This window comes from Mobula hypostoma, chromosome 26 (genome assembly GCF_963921235.1).
Source record: "Mobula hypostoma chromosome 26, sMobHyp1.1, whole genome shotgun sequence".
NCBI lineage: Eukaryota > Metazoa > Chordata > Chondrichthyes > Myliobatiformes > Myliobatidae > Mobula > Mobula hypostoma.
The window spans coordinates 33234494-33252909 of NC_086122.1; the positions used below are offsets into that span (position 1 = coordinate 33234494).

Consider the following 18416-nt stretch of genomic DNA (forward strand, 5'->3'; position numbering starts at 1 on the left):
ATTGAGCACATTTACAAGGAGCACTGCCACAAGAAAGCAGCATCCATCATCAAGAACCCCCACCATCCAGGCTATTCTCTCTTTGTGTTACTACCATTGGGCGGGAGATACAGGAGCCTTGGGTCCCACACCACCAGGTTCAGGAACATTTATCAACCATCAGATTCCTGAACCGGTATGGATAAATTTACTCACCTCAACTTTAAACTGATTCCACAACCTACAGACTCACTTCCTCTGAAATTCATGTTCTCAGTATTAATTATTTACTTATTTAGTTGCACAATTTGTCTTCTTTTGCACATTAGTTCTTCATCAGTCTTTGTTTATGAAAAGTTTTTCATAAATTCTATTGTATTTATTTTCCTGTAAATGCTTGCAAGAAAATGAATCAGGGTCGTATATGATGACATATGTTTAGATAATAAATTTATTTTGACTTTGACTTTGAAATCTCTACAAGAGATAACAAAGATGGACATAATATAGTTAAATTATTTTTTAATTAGGTGCTAGGGGCAGCATAATAGTATAGTGGTTAGCTCAACGCTCTACAATACAGGTGACCCGTGTTCAATTCCCGCCACTGCCTGTAAGGAGTTTGTATGTTCTCCGCGTGACCGCATGGGTTTCCTTCCACAGTCTAAAGACATAACGTCAGTAGGTAATTGGTCATTTTAAATTGTTCTGTGATTAGGCTAGCATTATCCGCCCAGTATCTCAAGAAGTAAATTGCTTATTTTTTACTCAGAAATTTCAGGATTTCAGGATGTATGCTGTATGCATTTCTCTGACATTAAATTGTATCTTTGAACCTTAACGTATTCATTCTCTGAGGAGCATAAGCAAGGCAGTGTTCATTGCTCATTCCTAATGTCCTTCAGAAGATGGTAGTGAGCTGCCTTCTTGTAGCCCTTTGATGGAGGAGTTCTTCAGGCGATCATGGAGAAAGTGCAGACTCCACATAGACAGCATTGGAAGTCAGGATTGCACTTTGGACTCTCTGGCACTGGTTCCATGGATTCTACCACAGTGGTTATCATCAAGAGTTTAAGTAGAGATTCACTCAAAGAATCGTTTGGTATAGAAGTAATTTCTTTCCACTAGTGGATGGGTGAATGGATATTTTTACATCTGATTGCAACGTTTGTTTGTTCTTCAGTCTCCAACTGGTGTTGATTATAAGTTTTCTTTGTTTCTGTTTGTAGAAAAGCAGTAAAGCAAAGCTCAGTGCCTGGAGTGCATACATTCTGTGACAGGTACAAATCTGTGCCAGATGGAGCTGTTCAGTATTATGTAGCAGGTATGCATACACTTTTAATATTTCCAAAATTTATATTTGACAGACCTAAAAATATATAATAATCTTTGCAACAAGAGATTCTGTAGATGCTGGAAATCTGGAGGAACTGAGCAGGTCAGGTAATGCCTATGTAGGGGATGAACAATTGATGTGTTGGACTGAGACCCTTCTTCAGAATGAGGGGAAGAAGGAAAAAGACAATGAGGGGGTGGGGGAGAGAGGAAGGCATTCAAGTTGGCGGGTGATAAGTGAAAGCAAGTGAGGGGGAAGGTAGGTGGGTGAGTGAGGTAAGGGTGCCGAAGTAAGAAGCTGGGAAGTGATAGGTGGAAGAGGTAAAAGATTGAAGAAGAAGGAATCTGATAGAGGATGGTAGACCATGGGAGAAAGGGAAGAAGGAGGGGCACCAGAGGGAGATGATGGCCTGGTGAGGAGAAGAGAAGGTGTAAGAGGGGAGCCAGAATAGGGAATGGAAGAAGGGATGAGGAGGAGGGGGGAGAAATGCCATCAGGTTGGAGACCACCAGGCAGAACATGAAGTGTTGAACCTCCAACCTGAGTAGTAGTAGAGGACGCCATGGACTGACATCTCAGATTGGGAAATGGAAGTCAAATTGAAATGGGTGGCCACCAGGAAATCACACATTTTGTAGCAGATAGATGGAGCATTGGTGCTCAATGAAGCAGTTCCCCAATTAACATTGGATCTCACCAATGTGGAGGACACCATACCAGGAACACAAAATACAGTAAATGGCCCAAACGGACTTGCAAGTGAAGTGTAACTTCACCTGGTGTGGTGGACACTATTAATATTTGGTGTGTACCTGATGGTCCTAGAGATTTTTATTAGGAAATTCCAACCCAAAAATGAAACCAAGGCAAGTGATAGTGGGAACACTAATCTGTCCTTGAGGTGAAGAATAGGATATTGAGAAATTATATTTTCTTCATAACAGCGATATAGAATGTCTTGTGCCTTTCTTCATTGGGGATGCAAGGAGTTTCCTAAAACCTAGTATAAGCCAGCAGAAAAAGTGTTTGTCTCAATAACTGACACCTTTCAGAATCCATGACTTTCTGCCTTCAAGTTGTTCCTGCATATCATAGTCAAAAGCCAGTAAGTTTCAAGATAGTTAAAGAAATAGAGAGTAGTAAAGTGGTAGAGATTTAGTTGATATATTCTTTCATATGGCATTTTAAGAACAAGTTGCTGGGATTGAGCATCACTCCTGATGCAGACTGTAATTGTGAATGGGCGGGGGATATTATTGATGAATCTGTTAATAATATCTGTAAGGGGAGAAATGGGAGATATTCAACATATGAATCCTGACTTGAAAATAAAAATTCCCAACCAACCTCAAATTTCAAAGTAAAATTTATTGCCAGAGTACATACAACACTGCATGTGGCCACATACGACCATGAGGTTTCTTCTGCGGCATACTTAGCAAATCTATAGAACAGTAACTGTAAACAGGATCGATGAAAAACAAGCTGTGCAATTGCAGACATAAATAAATAGCAATAAATAACTATCATGAAGTAACAAAATAAAAGGGTCCTCTAATGAGTGTAGTTATCCCCTTTTGTTCAAGAGCCTGATGATTGAGGGGTAGTAACTGTTCTTGAACCTGGTGTTGTGAGTCCTGAGGCTCTTGTACCTTCTGCCTGATGGCAGCAGCAAAGGAAGAGCATGATCTAGGTGATAAGGAACTTTGATAACGGATACTGCTTTTCTATGGTAATATTTCATGCAGATGTGCTGAATGGCTGGGAAGGTTTTACCCGTGAAGCACTGGGCTGAATCCACTACCTTTTGTAGGATTTTCTGCTCAGAGGCATTCGTGTTTCCATATCAGACCATAATGCATAATTTCCACCACACATCTATCAAAGTTTGCCAAGGTTTTTGATGACAACCTATCAATTCAGCATTAATTTCCTGGATTATTACATACGCGAGCTATGCATCTGTAAAGATGCTTCCATCAAATTTTAATTGTAGCATGTAAATCTGCTGGTTAAGGGATTGTTTAGCTGTCACCTTACTTTGAATGGGTATCTGAATATTCCAGTCACTTTTAGTAAATGCTGGAGAGCAGCTATTGGTGCAATATTGCCTGCAAATTCAGTGTGGTTCTAGGTTTGGTTGTATTTATCCCTAATCGAAAACTAGTAAATTGTGCATGAACCTTAAGTAAAGCCAGTGATCCTATATAGTTCATTAGTTTTCTATCACTGGAAAATTGAGGCCTAAATAAGACTGTCGAACTACAGAATGAGTTGCTTAACTGTTTTGTGAATCGTCTGTCTAGTTCCTCCGTTTTTCCTTCAGGTCATCTCCCAGATTATAATAACCGTCTTCGTGTGCTTGTGGCCACTTACGTGGCCTTCAATCCTGATGGAACTGAGCTCTTGGTCAACATGGGAGGGGAGCAGGTAGGAAAAAGTGCAACTCATCATTCCTTTGTCAAAAGGCACCCCAGCACAGTTGCAAAACGTTTAACATAATATTATTACAGCAATCAGCAATGAGGGTTCAATTCCCACCACTGTAAGAAGTTTGTGTGTAACCCTGGTGACCGTGTGGGTTTCTTCCAGGCACTTGGGTTTCGCCCCACATTCCAAAGTCATACATTTTAGAGTTAATAAGTTGTGGCAATGCTCTGTTGGTGCCGGAAGCACGGGCTGTCCCTCAGCACATATTCAGACTCTGTTTGTTCGAAGATAGTGGGTTGGAAAATACAATGCCCAGGGAAATTGTCTAGAAAAGAGTGTGTTTGCATCACCTCCAGCCAAATCCATGCTGTGATAATGAGAGGATTAGCAAAATTTTAAGATGGGAGATTTTTTAAAATTTTGCACAGTGGCCTCAAGATTTGTATTTCATTAAGACCAACAAGACACAGGAGCAGAATTAGGCCATTCGCCCCATTGCGTCTGCTCTGCCATTCCATCATGGCTGATTTATTATCCCTCTCAACCGTGTTCTCCTGCCTTCTCACCATAACCTTTGGTGCCCTGACTAATCAAGAACCTTTCAACTTCTGCTTTAAATATACCCAATGACTTGGCCTCCATGGCCATCTCTGTCAATGAAATCCACAGATTCACCACTCTCTGCCTAAAGAAATTCCTCCACATATCTGTTCTGAGGCTGTGCCCTCTGATAACAGACTTCCCCAGTATAGGAAACATCCTCTCTACATCTAGGCCTTTCAATATTCAATAGGTTTCAATGAGATGCCTCTTCATTCTTCAAATGATAGAAGGAAAGTCATTATGAAGAAGAGCAAGATTGCCTTCATTAGAATCCTGTCCTGAAGAACTCCTCCAGCAATATCCTGAGCTAAGATAATTAACCTCCATTGAGAGCCATCTTCATCCGTGTAGGAATAACTTCAACTAATGCAGAATTTATCTCAAAATTCTGGCTGTCAAGAACTCTCATCTCGTCTTGGAAATATAGCTCTTTTTTCCAAGTTTGAACTGAACGCTAACTAAAGGCACTAACTAAACACATGGCAAACCGTATACTGTTGATGAGTTATACTTGGGAAGAAATTGAAATGGAAATGTCACAATGATTGCTGCAGGATTATGTTGATGCAGCAATGTTTTGACCAATAGCAGAAATCACTGGAAGGAAGAAAACACTCTTTCAATCCTTCTGCTCCTTTTCGATTGCCTTTACAGAAATAGGTGGTGTTATAAACAGTGATGATCGTTATCAGGATTTACAGAGACATCTGTATAGGTGGACCGAGGAATGGCAAATGGAATTTAGTTCAGATATATGTGAGTTGTTGCACTTGAAAGCAAATGAACTCAGAATTTTCACAGTGAACGGTAGGGCCCCAGGGAATGTTGTAGAACAGAGAGATCCTGTGAGTACAAATGAGCACAGGATTTTCACAGTGAACGGTAGGACCCCAGGGAGTGTTGTAAAAAAGAGAGACCCTATGAGTACAAATGAGCACAGGATTTTCACAGTGAATGATAGGACCCCAGGGAGTGTTGTAGAAAAGAGAGACCATATGAGTACAAATGAGCACAGGATTTTCACAGTGAACAGTAGGACCCCGGGGAGTGTTGTAGAATAGAGAGACCTATGAGTACAAGTACATGGTTCCTTGAAAGCAATATAGGTGATGTCCTAATAGGGAAGTCTTTTGGTTTGCTGGTCTTCATAAAGCTGGAATGTTGTTCTATGACATGTTAATGTGGCTACATTTGGAATATTGTGTGCAGTTTTAGTCGTCCTGCTATAGCAGGGATTCCCATGCTGGGGTCTATTGACCCATTGCTTAATGGTATTGGTCCGTAGCATTAAAAAGGTGGGAACCCCTGTGCTATAGGAAAAATGCTATTAATCTGGAAAGAGTGCGGAAATAATTTATGAGAATGTTGCTGGGACTCAAGGGATTGAGTCATGAGGAAAGGTTGAGAAAGTTGGAACTTTATTCATTGAAGTGAAGGGGATGTATGATTCGCCCAAATCATACAGAGGTGTAAAAATTCATGAGGGGCCTAGATAGAGCATATGCACTCAGCCTTTTTCCATGGTTTGTGGAATCAAGAACAAGAAGTTTGAGGTGAAGAGACAGATGTATTAGGAACCTTAAGGGACATTTTTTGTTACCTAGAGAGTGGTCAGTATATAGAATGACCTTCTTCTTCTTCTCCGTCTTGTTTTGCGGCAGTTGGCACCCAGCTTAATGGTGCAGTACCGCCACAGATAGAGAGAGTGGTTGAGGTGGGTATATTAACAGCATTTAAAATACATTTGGATAGCCATATGTATAGGAAAGGAGGGATGTAGGTCAAACACGGGTAAATGGGATGCACTTAGATGGCACCCTCAGTCAGTATAGACCAGTTTCTGTACCATACAACTTTGATTCTGTGTATTTTAATTAACAACTGTGATCTTTGTTGGTTTGTAGCAGAAGTGTTACTGGACACAAAAACATATTTAGCTAATGCTTGCTGTGTGTGTTAAAGTTCAACCTTTAATTCGATTGATTTTATGGTATGCCATTTGTTATCGTATTTTCCTTTGCTTGCCCAGTCTAGTTATAACTAAAGAGGTTATCCATTCCAACCCATAATCCTGTTCTTCATCGTCAGTCTGCTTATGGAGTTCTGTTGAAACATGATAATATAGTTGATTTTGTGTTTGACTGCTCACAGCTGGTTAGGTTTTAGAAATATGATACAAAGGATAATTCACGGCAAATGAATGTCTTCTGTTTGCAGGTTTATTTGTTCGATCTAACAAACAAGCAAAAGCCCTACACATTTTTGCTACCCAAGAAGTGCCACTCTAATGGTAAGTTACCTCTTAAGTGTAATTTCAGTAGTAGATAAAGAGATTGTGTATCATAGTAATAGCTGACTTTAGCTCCCTGTGTGCATAGCTGAATTCCTATCATGGTATTTATTGTGCAGTGTAGGACTCTGAGTTTGATGGTTGGTAGGATTTTTTCTGTGGCTGCAATAGTGGTTTGTGTAGATTTGTTTGCAATCCCCTGCTGTAGTAATAGTAAGTGCCTGCAGTATTGTGTACTTTAAATCTAAAATGGCAGGACTACTGGGAGTAATCTGATATAACTGAACTGTTGTGTATTTTTCTCAGAATGATGAATCTGTGAAGCAGACTTTCAGTATAAGGATTTACTGTGACAATTAACTTTTTAATTCTGGATAAATAAGTTGTTTTTTGTTTGAAATCCATATTGCAATGTATAGATTCTCAGAATTGTAGGACTCTGGAAGCAAGTGGTAATGCTGATCACTGTCGGTTGGGTAACTTGCATTGCTTGCATATTGGAAGAGCGGTTGTCTTTTAAACTATTTAGTGTTGGAGTAGCTGACTTTATAGTTATAATATTTCGGGGTTTTTTCAGAACTATGCCCAGCATTTTTTTGCACTGAACTATATATGATTTTAAAATTTCAGAAATTATAATAAAGAGCAGAGCGACCAATTAGAATCCCATCCTTTCAGATCCCATTTAAGGGCAACTCAATGTGACCAGTAACTTTGTAATTCATTACATTTTGAAATACAGTGCCTTCTGGTTTATTGGGATATATCGGCACCAGTACAATTTGGTTGTAATTTACCGAAGTTTCATGAAAATAGCTAAAAAGTTTTTTTTTAAAAAAAGGCAAGCTACAGATAACTGAGTAACAAATTACATATTTAAATGAATACAGAGCAAATTAGAACACTATCAATACTATTCTAGTACTATAAAGCTAATGATTAATCGTGTTCTTGTGATTGACTGTAAATTTTAAAAATCAGTACAGAAACCTAGACAAATTACAGGAGGAGATAGAAAAGGCATGTCAGAAGGGCAATACTACAATTTTTTGAGGAAATCACAAGCAGGGTAGACAAAGGAGATGCAGTAGACGCGGTGTACTTGGATTTTCAGAAGGGCTTTGATAAGGTGCCGCACATGAGGCTGCTTAGCAAGATAAGAGCCCATGGAATTACAGGGGAGTTACTAGCATGGGTGGAGCATTGGCTGATCGGCAGAGAGTGGGAATAAAGGGATCCTATTCTGGCTGGCTGCCGGTTACCAGTGGAATTCCACGGGGGTCGGTGCTGGGGCCGCTGCTTTTTACAATGTATGTCAATGATTTGGACTGTGGGCTTAATGGATTTGTGGCTAAATTTGCCGATGATACAAAGATAAGTGGAGGAGTGGGTAGTGTTGAGGAAACAGAGAGCCTGCAGAGAGACTTAGATAGTTTAGGGGAATGGGCAACGAAGTGGCAAATGAAATACAATGTTGGAAAGTGTATGGTCATGCACTTTGGTGGAAGAAATGAACGAGCAGACTATTATTTAGATGGGGAGAGAATTCAAAATGCAGAGATGCAAAGGGACTTGGGAGTCCTTGTGCAGGATACCCTAAAGGTTAACCTCCAAATTGAGTCAGTGGTGAATAAGGGGAATGTAATGTTGGCATTATTTCTAGAGGTATAGAATATAATAGAAGGGATGTGATGTTGAGGCTCTATAAGGCACTCGTGAGACCACACCTAGAGTATTGTGTGCAGTTTTGGGCTCCTTATTTTAGAAGGGATATACTGACATTGGAGAGGGTTCAGAGAAGATTCACAATAATGATACCAGGAATGAAAGGGTTACCATATGAGGAACGTCTGGCAGCTCTTGGGCTGAATTCCCTGAAGTTCAGGAGAATGAGCTGGGATTTCATTGAAACATTCCGAATGTTAAAAGGCCTGAACAGATTAGGTATGGCAAAGTTATTTCCTATGGTAGGGGAGTCTAGGACAAGAGGACACAACTTCAAGATTGAAGGACGTCCATTTAGAACAGAGATGCAGAGAAGTTACTTTAGTCAGAGGCTGGTAAGTCTGTGGAATTTGTTGCCATGAGCCGCTGTGGAGGCCAAGTCATTGGGTACATTTAAGGCAGACAGAGAGAGTTTCTTGATTAGCCAGGGCATCAAAGGGTATGGAGAGAAGGCAGGGGAGTGGGGATGACTGGAAGAATTGGATCAGCCCATGATTGAATGGTGGAGCAGACTCGATGGGCCGAATGGCCTGCTTCTTTTCCTATATCTTATGGTCTATGGTCTTAAATAACGGACTGCCTTCATATAATCCTTTCAACGATTACAACCTCCAAATCTTTAATTTCATCTTAACAATCAAGATGATTGTCGATACCTTCAAATTCTTTGTAGTTTCTAACTTGTTGAAGTAGTAAAATCGTTTTATTTTCACTCCTGGTCATTTCTGGCATCTTCAGGCCTGAATGCTTGAAACAGCAGTGAGCAAAACAGTTCCGAATTGTCTTACTGCTTATTTCTCACCAACTATCAGTGACAAAAATCACTACTTTTTCAACGCAAACACACAAGCAGCGGGCACTATCTTAAAAACTGTTTGCTCTGAGTACCGTGTAGTGTATAACGATCACACAAGTGCACTCAATTGATGCTAGTTAGTAAATATTTAGCAACAGTCTCCTGTCACAATAAAGCATCATGGTGTCTCAGATAAACGAAGGGATTCCCAGTTATTTTATCAATTAGTTTTTGTTGTTTAAGAGTTCAAATGTTTCAGATAGTTCAATTTAGTTTAGTGGCTCGATGGATGCAGTTCAGTATTCCCGTTTCAGCCTGATACAGCCAACAATCACAACTGCTTCCACGGTTTGTACAGTTGCAGTGCAATTGAACAGTCTATGGCTGCTTAAAACCAACGGAAACAATGCTGATTGTGGCCGTACTTCTCGTCAGATTCCTCAATGGAAACGTGGCTGCCGATCAGGGATACAGGTGCATTTAAGAAAATGGGGTTTTCAACTCCCAGTACTGACTATCATGCTGGCGGACGTACAGTCTCTAGTAAATAAAATTTAAGATCTCAGAGCTAAGTTGCTGTATCAGAGGGCCATTAGGACCACTTGTGTCCTTAGTTTTACGGAATCCTGGTTAACCCCTTCTGTACTGGACGCAGCAATTCAGATTGACAGGTTCACTATGGACCGTCAGGATAGGACTGTCGAGTCTCTCAAAAGCAGAAATGGAGGTTTATACCTCATGATCAACTCCTTGGTGCACAAATGTATCAGTGTTGTCCCAGTTCTGCTCACCAGACCAAGAATATCTCTCAGTTAAGTGCAGTCCATTTTGCCTGCCACAGGAGATTTCAGCGATTATTTTGGTAGCTGTGTACATTCCATGTCAAGCAGGCTCTAAATGATCTGAGCAATGAGATCAACATGTGTGAAACAGCACACCCTGATTACCTTCACCATTGTTTTGGGGGATTTTAACCAGGCCAGCTTGAAAAGATCACTAAATAATTACCATCAACAAATCACTTGTAGTACCAGAGGAAGCAACACACTGGACCACTGTTACACCACCATCAGGAAGACCTACCGTGCTATTCCACGCCGTCACTTCGGAATCCCTGAGTATAGGCAGAGACTGAAAACTGCAGCACCAGTAGTAAGGACCAAAAAGGCATGGACAAGGGAAGCACAGGAGCGCTTACAGGACTGCTTTGAATGGGTGAACTGGACTGTGTTCAGGGATTCATCTTCGAATCTGGATGAGTATGCCGCAGTTGGTACTGATTTAATTAAAACCTGTGTAGATAAGTGTGTGTCTATAAAAACTTGCTGTACATTCCCAAACCAAAAGCTGTGGATGAACCAGGAGGCTGGTCATCTGCTGAGGGCTAGATTTGTGGCATTTAAGTCTGGGTACCCAGGTCTGTACAAGAAAACCAGGTACGACATGGAGAACTATTTTAAGAGCGCAAAAACGTTTCCGAGCAAGATTGGACGCAATCTCAGATGCAGGTCATTGTTTGCAGGCCAGTACTTCCTACAAAACGAAACCCAATAGCATGAATGGCAGTGATGCTTCACTACCAGATGAGCTCAATGCTTTCTATGCCAGCTTCGAAAGGGAAAAGATCCCTGCTGTACCAGGTGACCCTGCGACCTCTGTCTTGGAGGCCGATGTTAAACTGTCTTTAAAGAGCATGAACCCTCGCAAGGCAGCAGACCCCAATGGATTACCTGGTAAGGCTCTGAAAACCTGTGCTAACCAACTGGTGGGAGTATTCAAGGACATTTTCAATCTCTCACTGCTACGGTCAGAAGTTCCCACCTGCTTCAAAAAGGCAACAATTATACCAGTGCCTGAAATAGCAGTGTGAGCTGCCTTGATGACTGTCACCCAGTAGCACTCACATCTACGGTGATGAAATACTTTGAAAGGTTGGTCATGGCTAGAATGAACCATTGCCTCAACAAGGACCTGGACCCACTGCAGTTTGCCATAAGACATAGGAGCAGAAATAGGTCATTTGGCCCATCAAGTCTACTCCGCCATTCAATCATGGCTCCTCAGCCCCACCCCACGGCCTTCTCCCCATAACCTTTGATGCTGTGGCCAATCAAGAACCTATCAATCTCCGCCTTAAATGCACCCAACAACCAGGCATCCATGGCTGCCTGTGGTAACACATTCCACAAGTTCACCACTCTCCTAGCTAAAGAAACTTCTTCGCATCTCTGCTTTAAATAGATGCCTCTCTATCCCAAGGCTGTGCCCTCTTGTCCTCCCCCACCATGGGAAACATTCTTTCCACATCTACTCTCTCTAAGCCTTTCAACTTTCAAAAGGTTTCAATGAGATCCCCCCTCATCCTACTAAATTCCAATGAGTACAGGCCCAGAGCCATCAAACATTCCTCATGTGATAGCCTTTTCATTCTCGGAATCATCATTGTGAACCTCTTTGAACCCTCTCCAATGCCAGCACATCGTTTCTTAGATAAGGAGCTCAAAATTGTTCACAATACTCAAGGTGAGGACTCACCAGTGCCTTATAAAGCCTCAGCATCACATCCTTGCTCTTGTATTCTAGAGCTTTTGAAATGAATGCTAACATTGCATTTGCCTTCATCACCACGGACTCAACCTGCAGTTAACCTTTAGATTAGATTAGATTAGATTATGAGGACACTCAGTCCTCGTTTATTGTCATATAGAAATGCATGCATTAAAAAATGATACAATGTTCCTCCAGAATGATATCACAAGAAAACACAGGACAAACCAAGACTAAAACTGACCAAACCACATAATTATAACATATAGTTAAAACAGTGCAAGGCAATACCATAATTTGATAAAGAGCAGACTATGGGCACGGTAAAAAAAAAAGTTTCAAAGTCCCGATAGGTTCATCATCTCACGCAGACGGTAGAAGGGAGAAACTCTCCCTGCCATGAGCCTCTAAGCGCCGTGAACTTGCTGATGCAGCACCATTGGAAGCATCCGACCACAGCGGACTCTGAGTCCGTCCGAAAACTTTGAGCCTCCGACCAGCCCCTCCGACACAGCCTCTCCAAGCACCATCCTCTGCCGAGCGCTTCGACTCCGCCCCGGCTGCCAAGCAACAAGCACGGCCGAGGACTCGGGGCCTTCCCCTCCAGAGGTTCTGGACCACACAGGAGCAGCAGCAGCGAAGCAGGCATTTCAGAAGTTTCACCAGATGTTCCTCCGTGCTCTCACGTCCATCTCCACCAAATCAGGATTGTGCACAGCACCCTACTTGACAAATAACAGACATCACCACCGGAGTGCCATCTCCTTGTCCCACGTTATTACTTCTCTGGCCCCATCTTCCAGCAGTCCTATATCTACTCTCATCTCTCTTTAATATACTTGAAAAAGATTTTTCAGTCCATCTTGATTATTGTTTGGTAGCTTGCTTTCGTATTTCATCTTCTCCCTCCTAATGATTCTATGGAAGATGCAATCTCAATGCTCTTCACACAGCCTTAGAACACCTGGACAATACAAACACCTGTATCAGGTTGCTGTTCATTGACTTTAGCTCAGCCTTTAGCACTATCATTCCCACGATAAGTTGCTGAACTGGGCTCTGTACCTCCCTCTGCAATTGGATCCTCAACTTCCTAACCAGAAGACCACAATCTGTGTGGATTGGTGATCATTTCTACTCCTTGCTGACGATCAACACTGGTACACCTCAGGGCTGTGAGCTTAGCCCACCGCTCTACTCCCTCTATACCCATGACTGTGTGGCTAGGTAGAGCTCAAATGCCATTAATAAGTTTGCTGATGATACAACCATTGTTAGTAAAGTCTCAGATGGAGACAAGAGGGCGTACAGGAATACCAGCTAGTGGAGTGGTGTCACAGCAACGACCTTGCACTCAATGTCAGTAAGACGATAGAACTGACTGTGGACTTCAGGAAGGGTAAGATAAGCGGACACTAACCAATCCTCATGGAGGGATCAGAAATGGAGAGAATGAGCAATTTCAAGTTCCTGGGTGTCAGTATCGTCTGAGGACCTAGACAAGACGTAACATATTGATGCAGCTTTAAAGAAGGCAAGACAGCAGCTATATTTCATCAGGAGTTTGAAGAAATTTGGTTTGTCATCCAAAACACTCAAACTTCTATAGATCTACCACTTACAGCATTCTGACAGGCTGCATCACTGTCTGGTATGGGGAAGTGGGGTGGGGGTGCTGCTGCACAGGACTAAAAGAAGCTACAGAAAGTCGTAAAATTAGTCAGCTCCATATTGGGTATCAGCCTCCATAGTATCCAAGACATCTTCAAGGAATGGTGCCTGAGAAAGCAATTGTTAAGAGCTCCCATCACCCATGACATGCACTGTCCTCATTGTTACCATTGGGAAGCCTGACTGAATTGAATTGACTTTATTTCTTACATCCTTCACAGACATGAGGAGTAAAAATCTTTATGTTACATCTCCATCTAAATGTGCAATCATAGTAATTTATAATAAATAGAACATTCAGTGTAATATAGAGTACATTCAAGTCAGCATGAGTTCTTCAGTGTGATGGCTTGTTGGCAGAAGCTGTCCGAGAGCCTGTTGGTCCTGGCTTTTATGCTGCGGTACCGCTTCTGGGATGGTAGCAGCTGGAATAGATTGTGGTTGGGATGGCTTGGGTCCCCAATGATCCTACGGGCCCTTTTTACACACTTGTCCTTGTAAATGTCCTGAATCATGGGAAGTTCACAATTACAGATGTATTGAGCTGTCCACACCACTCTCTGCAGAGTCCTGCGATTAAGGGAGTTATCGTTCCCATACCAGGCAGTGATGCAGCCAGTCAGGATGCTCTTAATTGTGCCCCTGTAGGAAGTTCTTAGGATTTGGAGGCCCATACCAAACTTCCTCAACCGTTAGCTTTTTCACCACACAGCTGGTGTGTACAGACCACATGAGGTCCTCAGTGGTGTGGATGCCGAGGAACTTGAAGCTGTTTACCCTCTCAACCCCAGATCCATTGATGTCAAGAGGGGTGATCCCTTCTCCATTCCTCCTGTAATGCACAACCAGCGCCTTTATTTTTGCGACATTGAGGGAGAGGTTGTTTTCTTGACACCACTGTGTCAGAAATATGACTTCTTCCCTGTAGGCCACCTTGTTATTGTTTGAGACAAAGGCCAATCAATGTAGTGTCGTCGGCAAATTTAATTAGCAGATTGGAGCGGTGAGTGGCGATACAGTCATGGGTATACAGGGAGTAAAGGAGGAGACTCAGTATGCAGTCCTGAGGGGCTCCTGTGTTGAGAGTCAGAGGGTTAGAGGTGAGGAAGCCCACTCTTACAACCTACTGGCGATCTGGCAAGTAGTCCAGGATCCAACTGCACAAGGCAGGGCCAAAGCCGAGGTCTCTGAGCTTATTGTCGAGCCTGGATGGAACTATGGTGTTGAATGCTGAACTATAGTCCAAGAACAGCACACACTCAGTGATTCAGGAACAGCTTCTTTCCCCCTGCCATATGATTCTTAAATGGACATTGAACCCACGTGTGTCCCAGTGGCCACACATTTTAAATCCACATCCCATTCCCATTCTGATATGTCTATCCACACCCTCCTCTACTGTCAAGACGAAGCCACTCTCAGGTTGGAGGAACAACACCTTATATTCCATCTGGGTAGCCTCCAACCTAATGGCATGAACATTGACTTGTTTAACTTCCATTAATGCCCCTCCTCCCCTTCACACCCCATCCCTTATTTATTTATTTAATATATTTTTTATTTTTTCCCCTTTTTTTCTCTCTCTGTCCCTCTCACTATAACTCCTTGCCTGCTCTCCACTCTCTGGGCTCCCCTCCCCCCTTCTCTTTCTCCCCAGGCTTCCCGTCCCATGATCCTCTCCCTTCTCCAGCCTGGTATCCTTTTTGCCAATCAACTTTCCAGCTCTTAGATCCACCCCTCCCCTCCTGGCTTCTCCTATCATTTCGGATCTCCCCCTCCCCCTCCCAAATCTCTTACTATCTGTTCTTTCAGTTAGTCCTGACGAAGGATCCCGGCCCGAAACGTCGACTGTACCTCTTCCTATAGATGCTGCCTGGCCTGCTGCGTTCACCAGCATATTTTGTGTGTGTTGCTTGAATTTCCAGCATCTGCAGATTTCTTGTGTCTGCGTTTTTAAACAAATGCAACTGTTTACCAACCCAGTGAGCCGAAAATATCCCAGAAGGCACAAAAAGAATTTTAAAAAAGCCAAAACCAGAGGGGGAAAATGGAAAAAGTATACCGCACATAAAAAGATCATCTTAGGAGATGAAAAGCAAATGGCTCAGTGATTTATGATTTTTAAGAGGTGAAAGGAGGAGGCAAGAAGGGGTGGGGAGAAAAGGAAATATGAAACCATGGTATAGCTGGATGGTAGTGTCTGCAGAAGCTGGGTGAAGAAGGAATCTGGTTAGATTCTGTTAGCAGGCTATCTGTGGCCATACCACTTTCTGAGATCTGAAGTGAGGAATCAGAGCTGTTGTAGACTTGGGAGACAAAAAGGAGTACATGCTTGACTGAAATTTCTTATACTCATTTCAGTTGTGTTACTATCAGCAGCAAGAGAAGCCATTCCATAAAGCCTACTGCTCAGAAATCAATTGATCACCTCTACATTATAATTAAACTATCGCCTAACCATATATTGTTATCCTTCCATAGATAAAAAAGTTTCTTCAGATGATCCTATTTTATATTTTAAAAACTACTTTATATTTGAAGCCTCTAACTTTGGACTTGCTTGTGTCAGATCTGAAATTATTGCTGTAATTCCGTTTAATTGTTAGGAGTGTAAGTACTTAAAGTTCCTACCCATATCTGAGTTGAGTGCTGATTTTACCTCCTAAATCTCCAACTTGAAGGAATAGTGTAGCAGTTACTTGAAAACAAACCAACAGCTCTGAGAGACTGAGCCAGGCTTCAGTTAACGAATTTCCAACTCAAAAGAGGTACGTTCAATCCTTTAATACCAAACCAGTGAAGGGGCATGATCTTATAGTGATAAAAGCTAACAAAACTAAATTAGTGATATAGCAATCAGAGTTCAAATCAGTGTAGTTAGCAAAATAATGAAGCTAGCAATGTAATTAGCATTCCAATAACATCCCAATTAGTGGACAGCAAAACAATATCATTCCCCGTGGCGTACTCACTCTGAACTAGACTAAACTAAATGACTAAACTAAACCACTAAACAAACAAGAATATGTAACTATACTCATTTGCTTCTACCACACCCCAATACATGTGACAAAATACCATAATAAATGCAGCACATACTGCAATGCAGACAAAAAGATACATGGCTCCTACATCCCAGCCCCTTAATTATTACACTATAATAATTACAACTGCATACTACTAAAATAGGAGGCATGAAACCTTCAAGAAGAAACATCTTAACATTTATACAAATGTCCTCTTTCTTCTTCCAGTCAAGTCATGTAACAGTTGTCCAGGCCAGATGTTAACCAACACTTAGCCCAATGCAGTGATCTTTACCACCACTCTCCAGTCAGTCAAGTCAAAGTCATGAGGGATCTAGAGCTGTAGCTTCTGAAGCCTTTGCCTTCTGTAGAAAGCAGATTTCGGTTATAGACCTGTCCAGATAGCTGTTCTTGGTCTGACCTGGTGCACAAATCCTCCTCTGTCTGGAAAGACTTGAATGACTCTTCCCACCATACATGGGTTTCAAGGCGCTGTGTTGTCAACTATAAGCACAGATGTCTCCTGGGAGGAAATTGTGTTTTATACCTGACCATTTCTGATGTTCCTGTAACTTCTGATAAATACTCCTTGACCTACCATTTCCTAAACAAGTTTGACATATTGGACCTGCTTCCATCTGCGATGAGCATAAATGTCTTCCTTTTGGAGCTCTCTTCTTGATGGTAAGTATGGTGGGGACACCAGGAGCACCAGATAAAGTAGATGACCCCAACAGACTCCCAGGTGCAGTGTCGCCTCACCTGGAAGGACTTCTTGGGGCCCTGAATGGTAGTGAGGGAGGAGTTGTAGGGGCAGGTGTAGCACTTGTTCCGCTACGCCAGGAGGAAGATCAATGGGGAGGGACGAATGGATAAAGGAGTCACGTAGGGAGTGATCCCTGTGGGAAGCAGAAAGTGGGTGAAAGGGAAAGATGTGCTTGGTGGTGAGATCACATTGGAAATATCAGAAATTACGGAGAATTACGTGCTGGAAGCGGAGGCTGGTAGGGTGGTGGGTGAGGACAAGAGGAACTCTATCCCTGGGGGAGTAGGAGGATGTGTGTGGAATGGAAGAGATGCGGTTGAAGGCAGCGTTGATGGTGGGGGAAGGGAAGCTGCTTTCTTTGAAGAAAGAAGACACGTCCTTAGTTCTGGAATGAAAAGTCTCACCTTGAGAGCAGAAAGTTGATGAAGTCGATGAGCTCCACATGGGTACAGGAAGTAACATCAATGCAGTTGTCATTGTAGCGTAGGAAAAGTTGGGGTGATACCAGTCTAGGCTTGGAACACAGACTGTTCCACTTAGCCAATAAGCAGGCAGGCGTAGTTGGGACCATGCGAGAGTCCATGACTGCATTTTATGTTTGATGGAAGTGGGAGGAATGGAAGGAGAAATTATTGAGAGTGAGGACATGCTCCACCAGACGGAGGGCACTGGATTGCAGAGTGGTGATGGCGGTAGGGGAGATGGGTTCCAGCGGCAGCACATGAAGACCCTGTCAATCAAAGCTGGAGTAGGAGTTGGAGGTTGCACAATCGGCACTTTGAAGGTGTCTGTTTGTTGGAACCGGCATTGATGGCAGTGGAGTCCGGGTTCTGAATCTGCTTGGGATTGTTAGAACCGTTGAGGTTGGCAAAGGGATCACAATCTGGAGATATCTGTGCCTGCCAGCGTAGGAAACAGCAGATTCTGTAGTCTGTAAACAGGTGATCTTCCGATCCTTGCAGGATGTGAGAAAGTTGAAGAACTGGTGATTGAAAGTGTGGATCCAGTCGAGGATAAAGTAGTAGGGAGGTGCATCACAGGCAGCAGAGAGAGATCTCCATTTTAGCCTTTCTGAGCTCCTCCACTGAGATACATTCTCAGCTGATCTGACCTTTGGCTTTCTTATTCTCTCCCTCTCCCTCTCCCTCTCCCTCTCCCTCTCCCTCTCCCTCTCCCTCTCCCTCTCCCTCTCCCTCTCCCTCTCCCTCTCCCTCTCCCTCTCCCTCTCCCTCTCCCTCTCCCTCTCCC

The 18416-nt window shown here is 42.7% G+C and overlaps 1 protein-coding gene across 1 annotated transcript in view; it reads left to right on the forward strand.

The window, feature by feature from the left end:
• The window catches only part of wdtc1 (WD and tetratricopeptide repeats 1), a 72582-nt gene that overhangs the window by 22204 nt on the left and 31962 nt on the right, over positions 1-18416 (forward strand). Inside the window, exons 8-10 of the mRNA XM_063033811.1 lie at positions 1209-1303; positions 3641-3744; positions 6565-6637. Coding sequence (XP_062889881.1) covers positions 1209-1303; positions 3641-3744; positions 6565-6637 — 272 coding nt within the window. The remainder of the gene's footprint in view (positions 1-1208; positions 1304-3640; positions 3745-6564; positions 6638-18416) is intronic.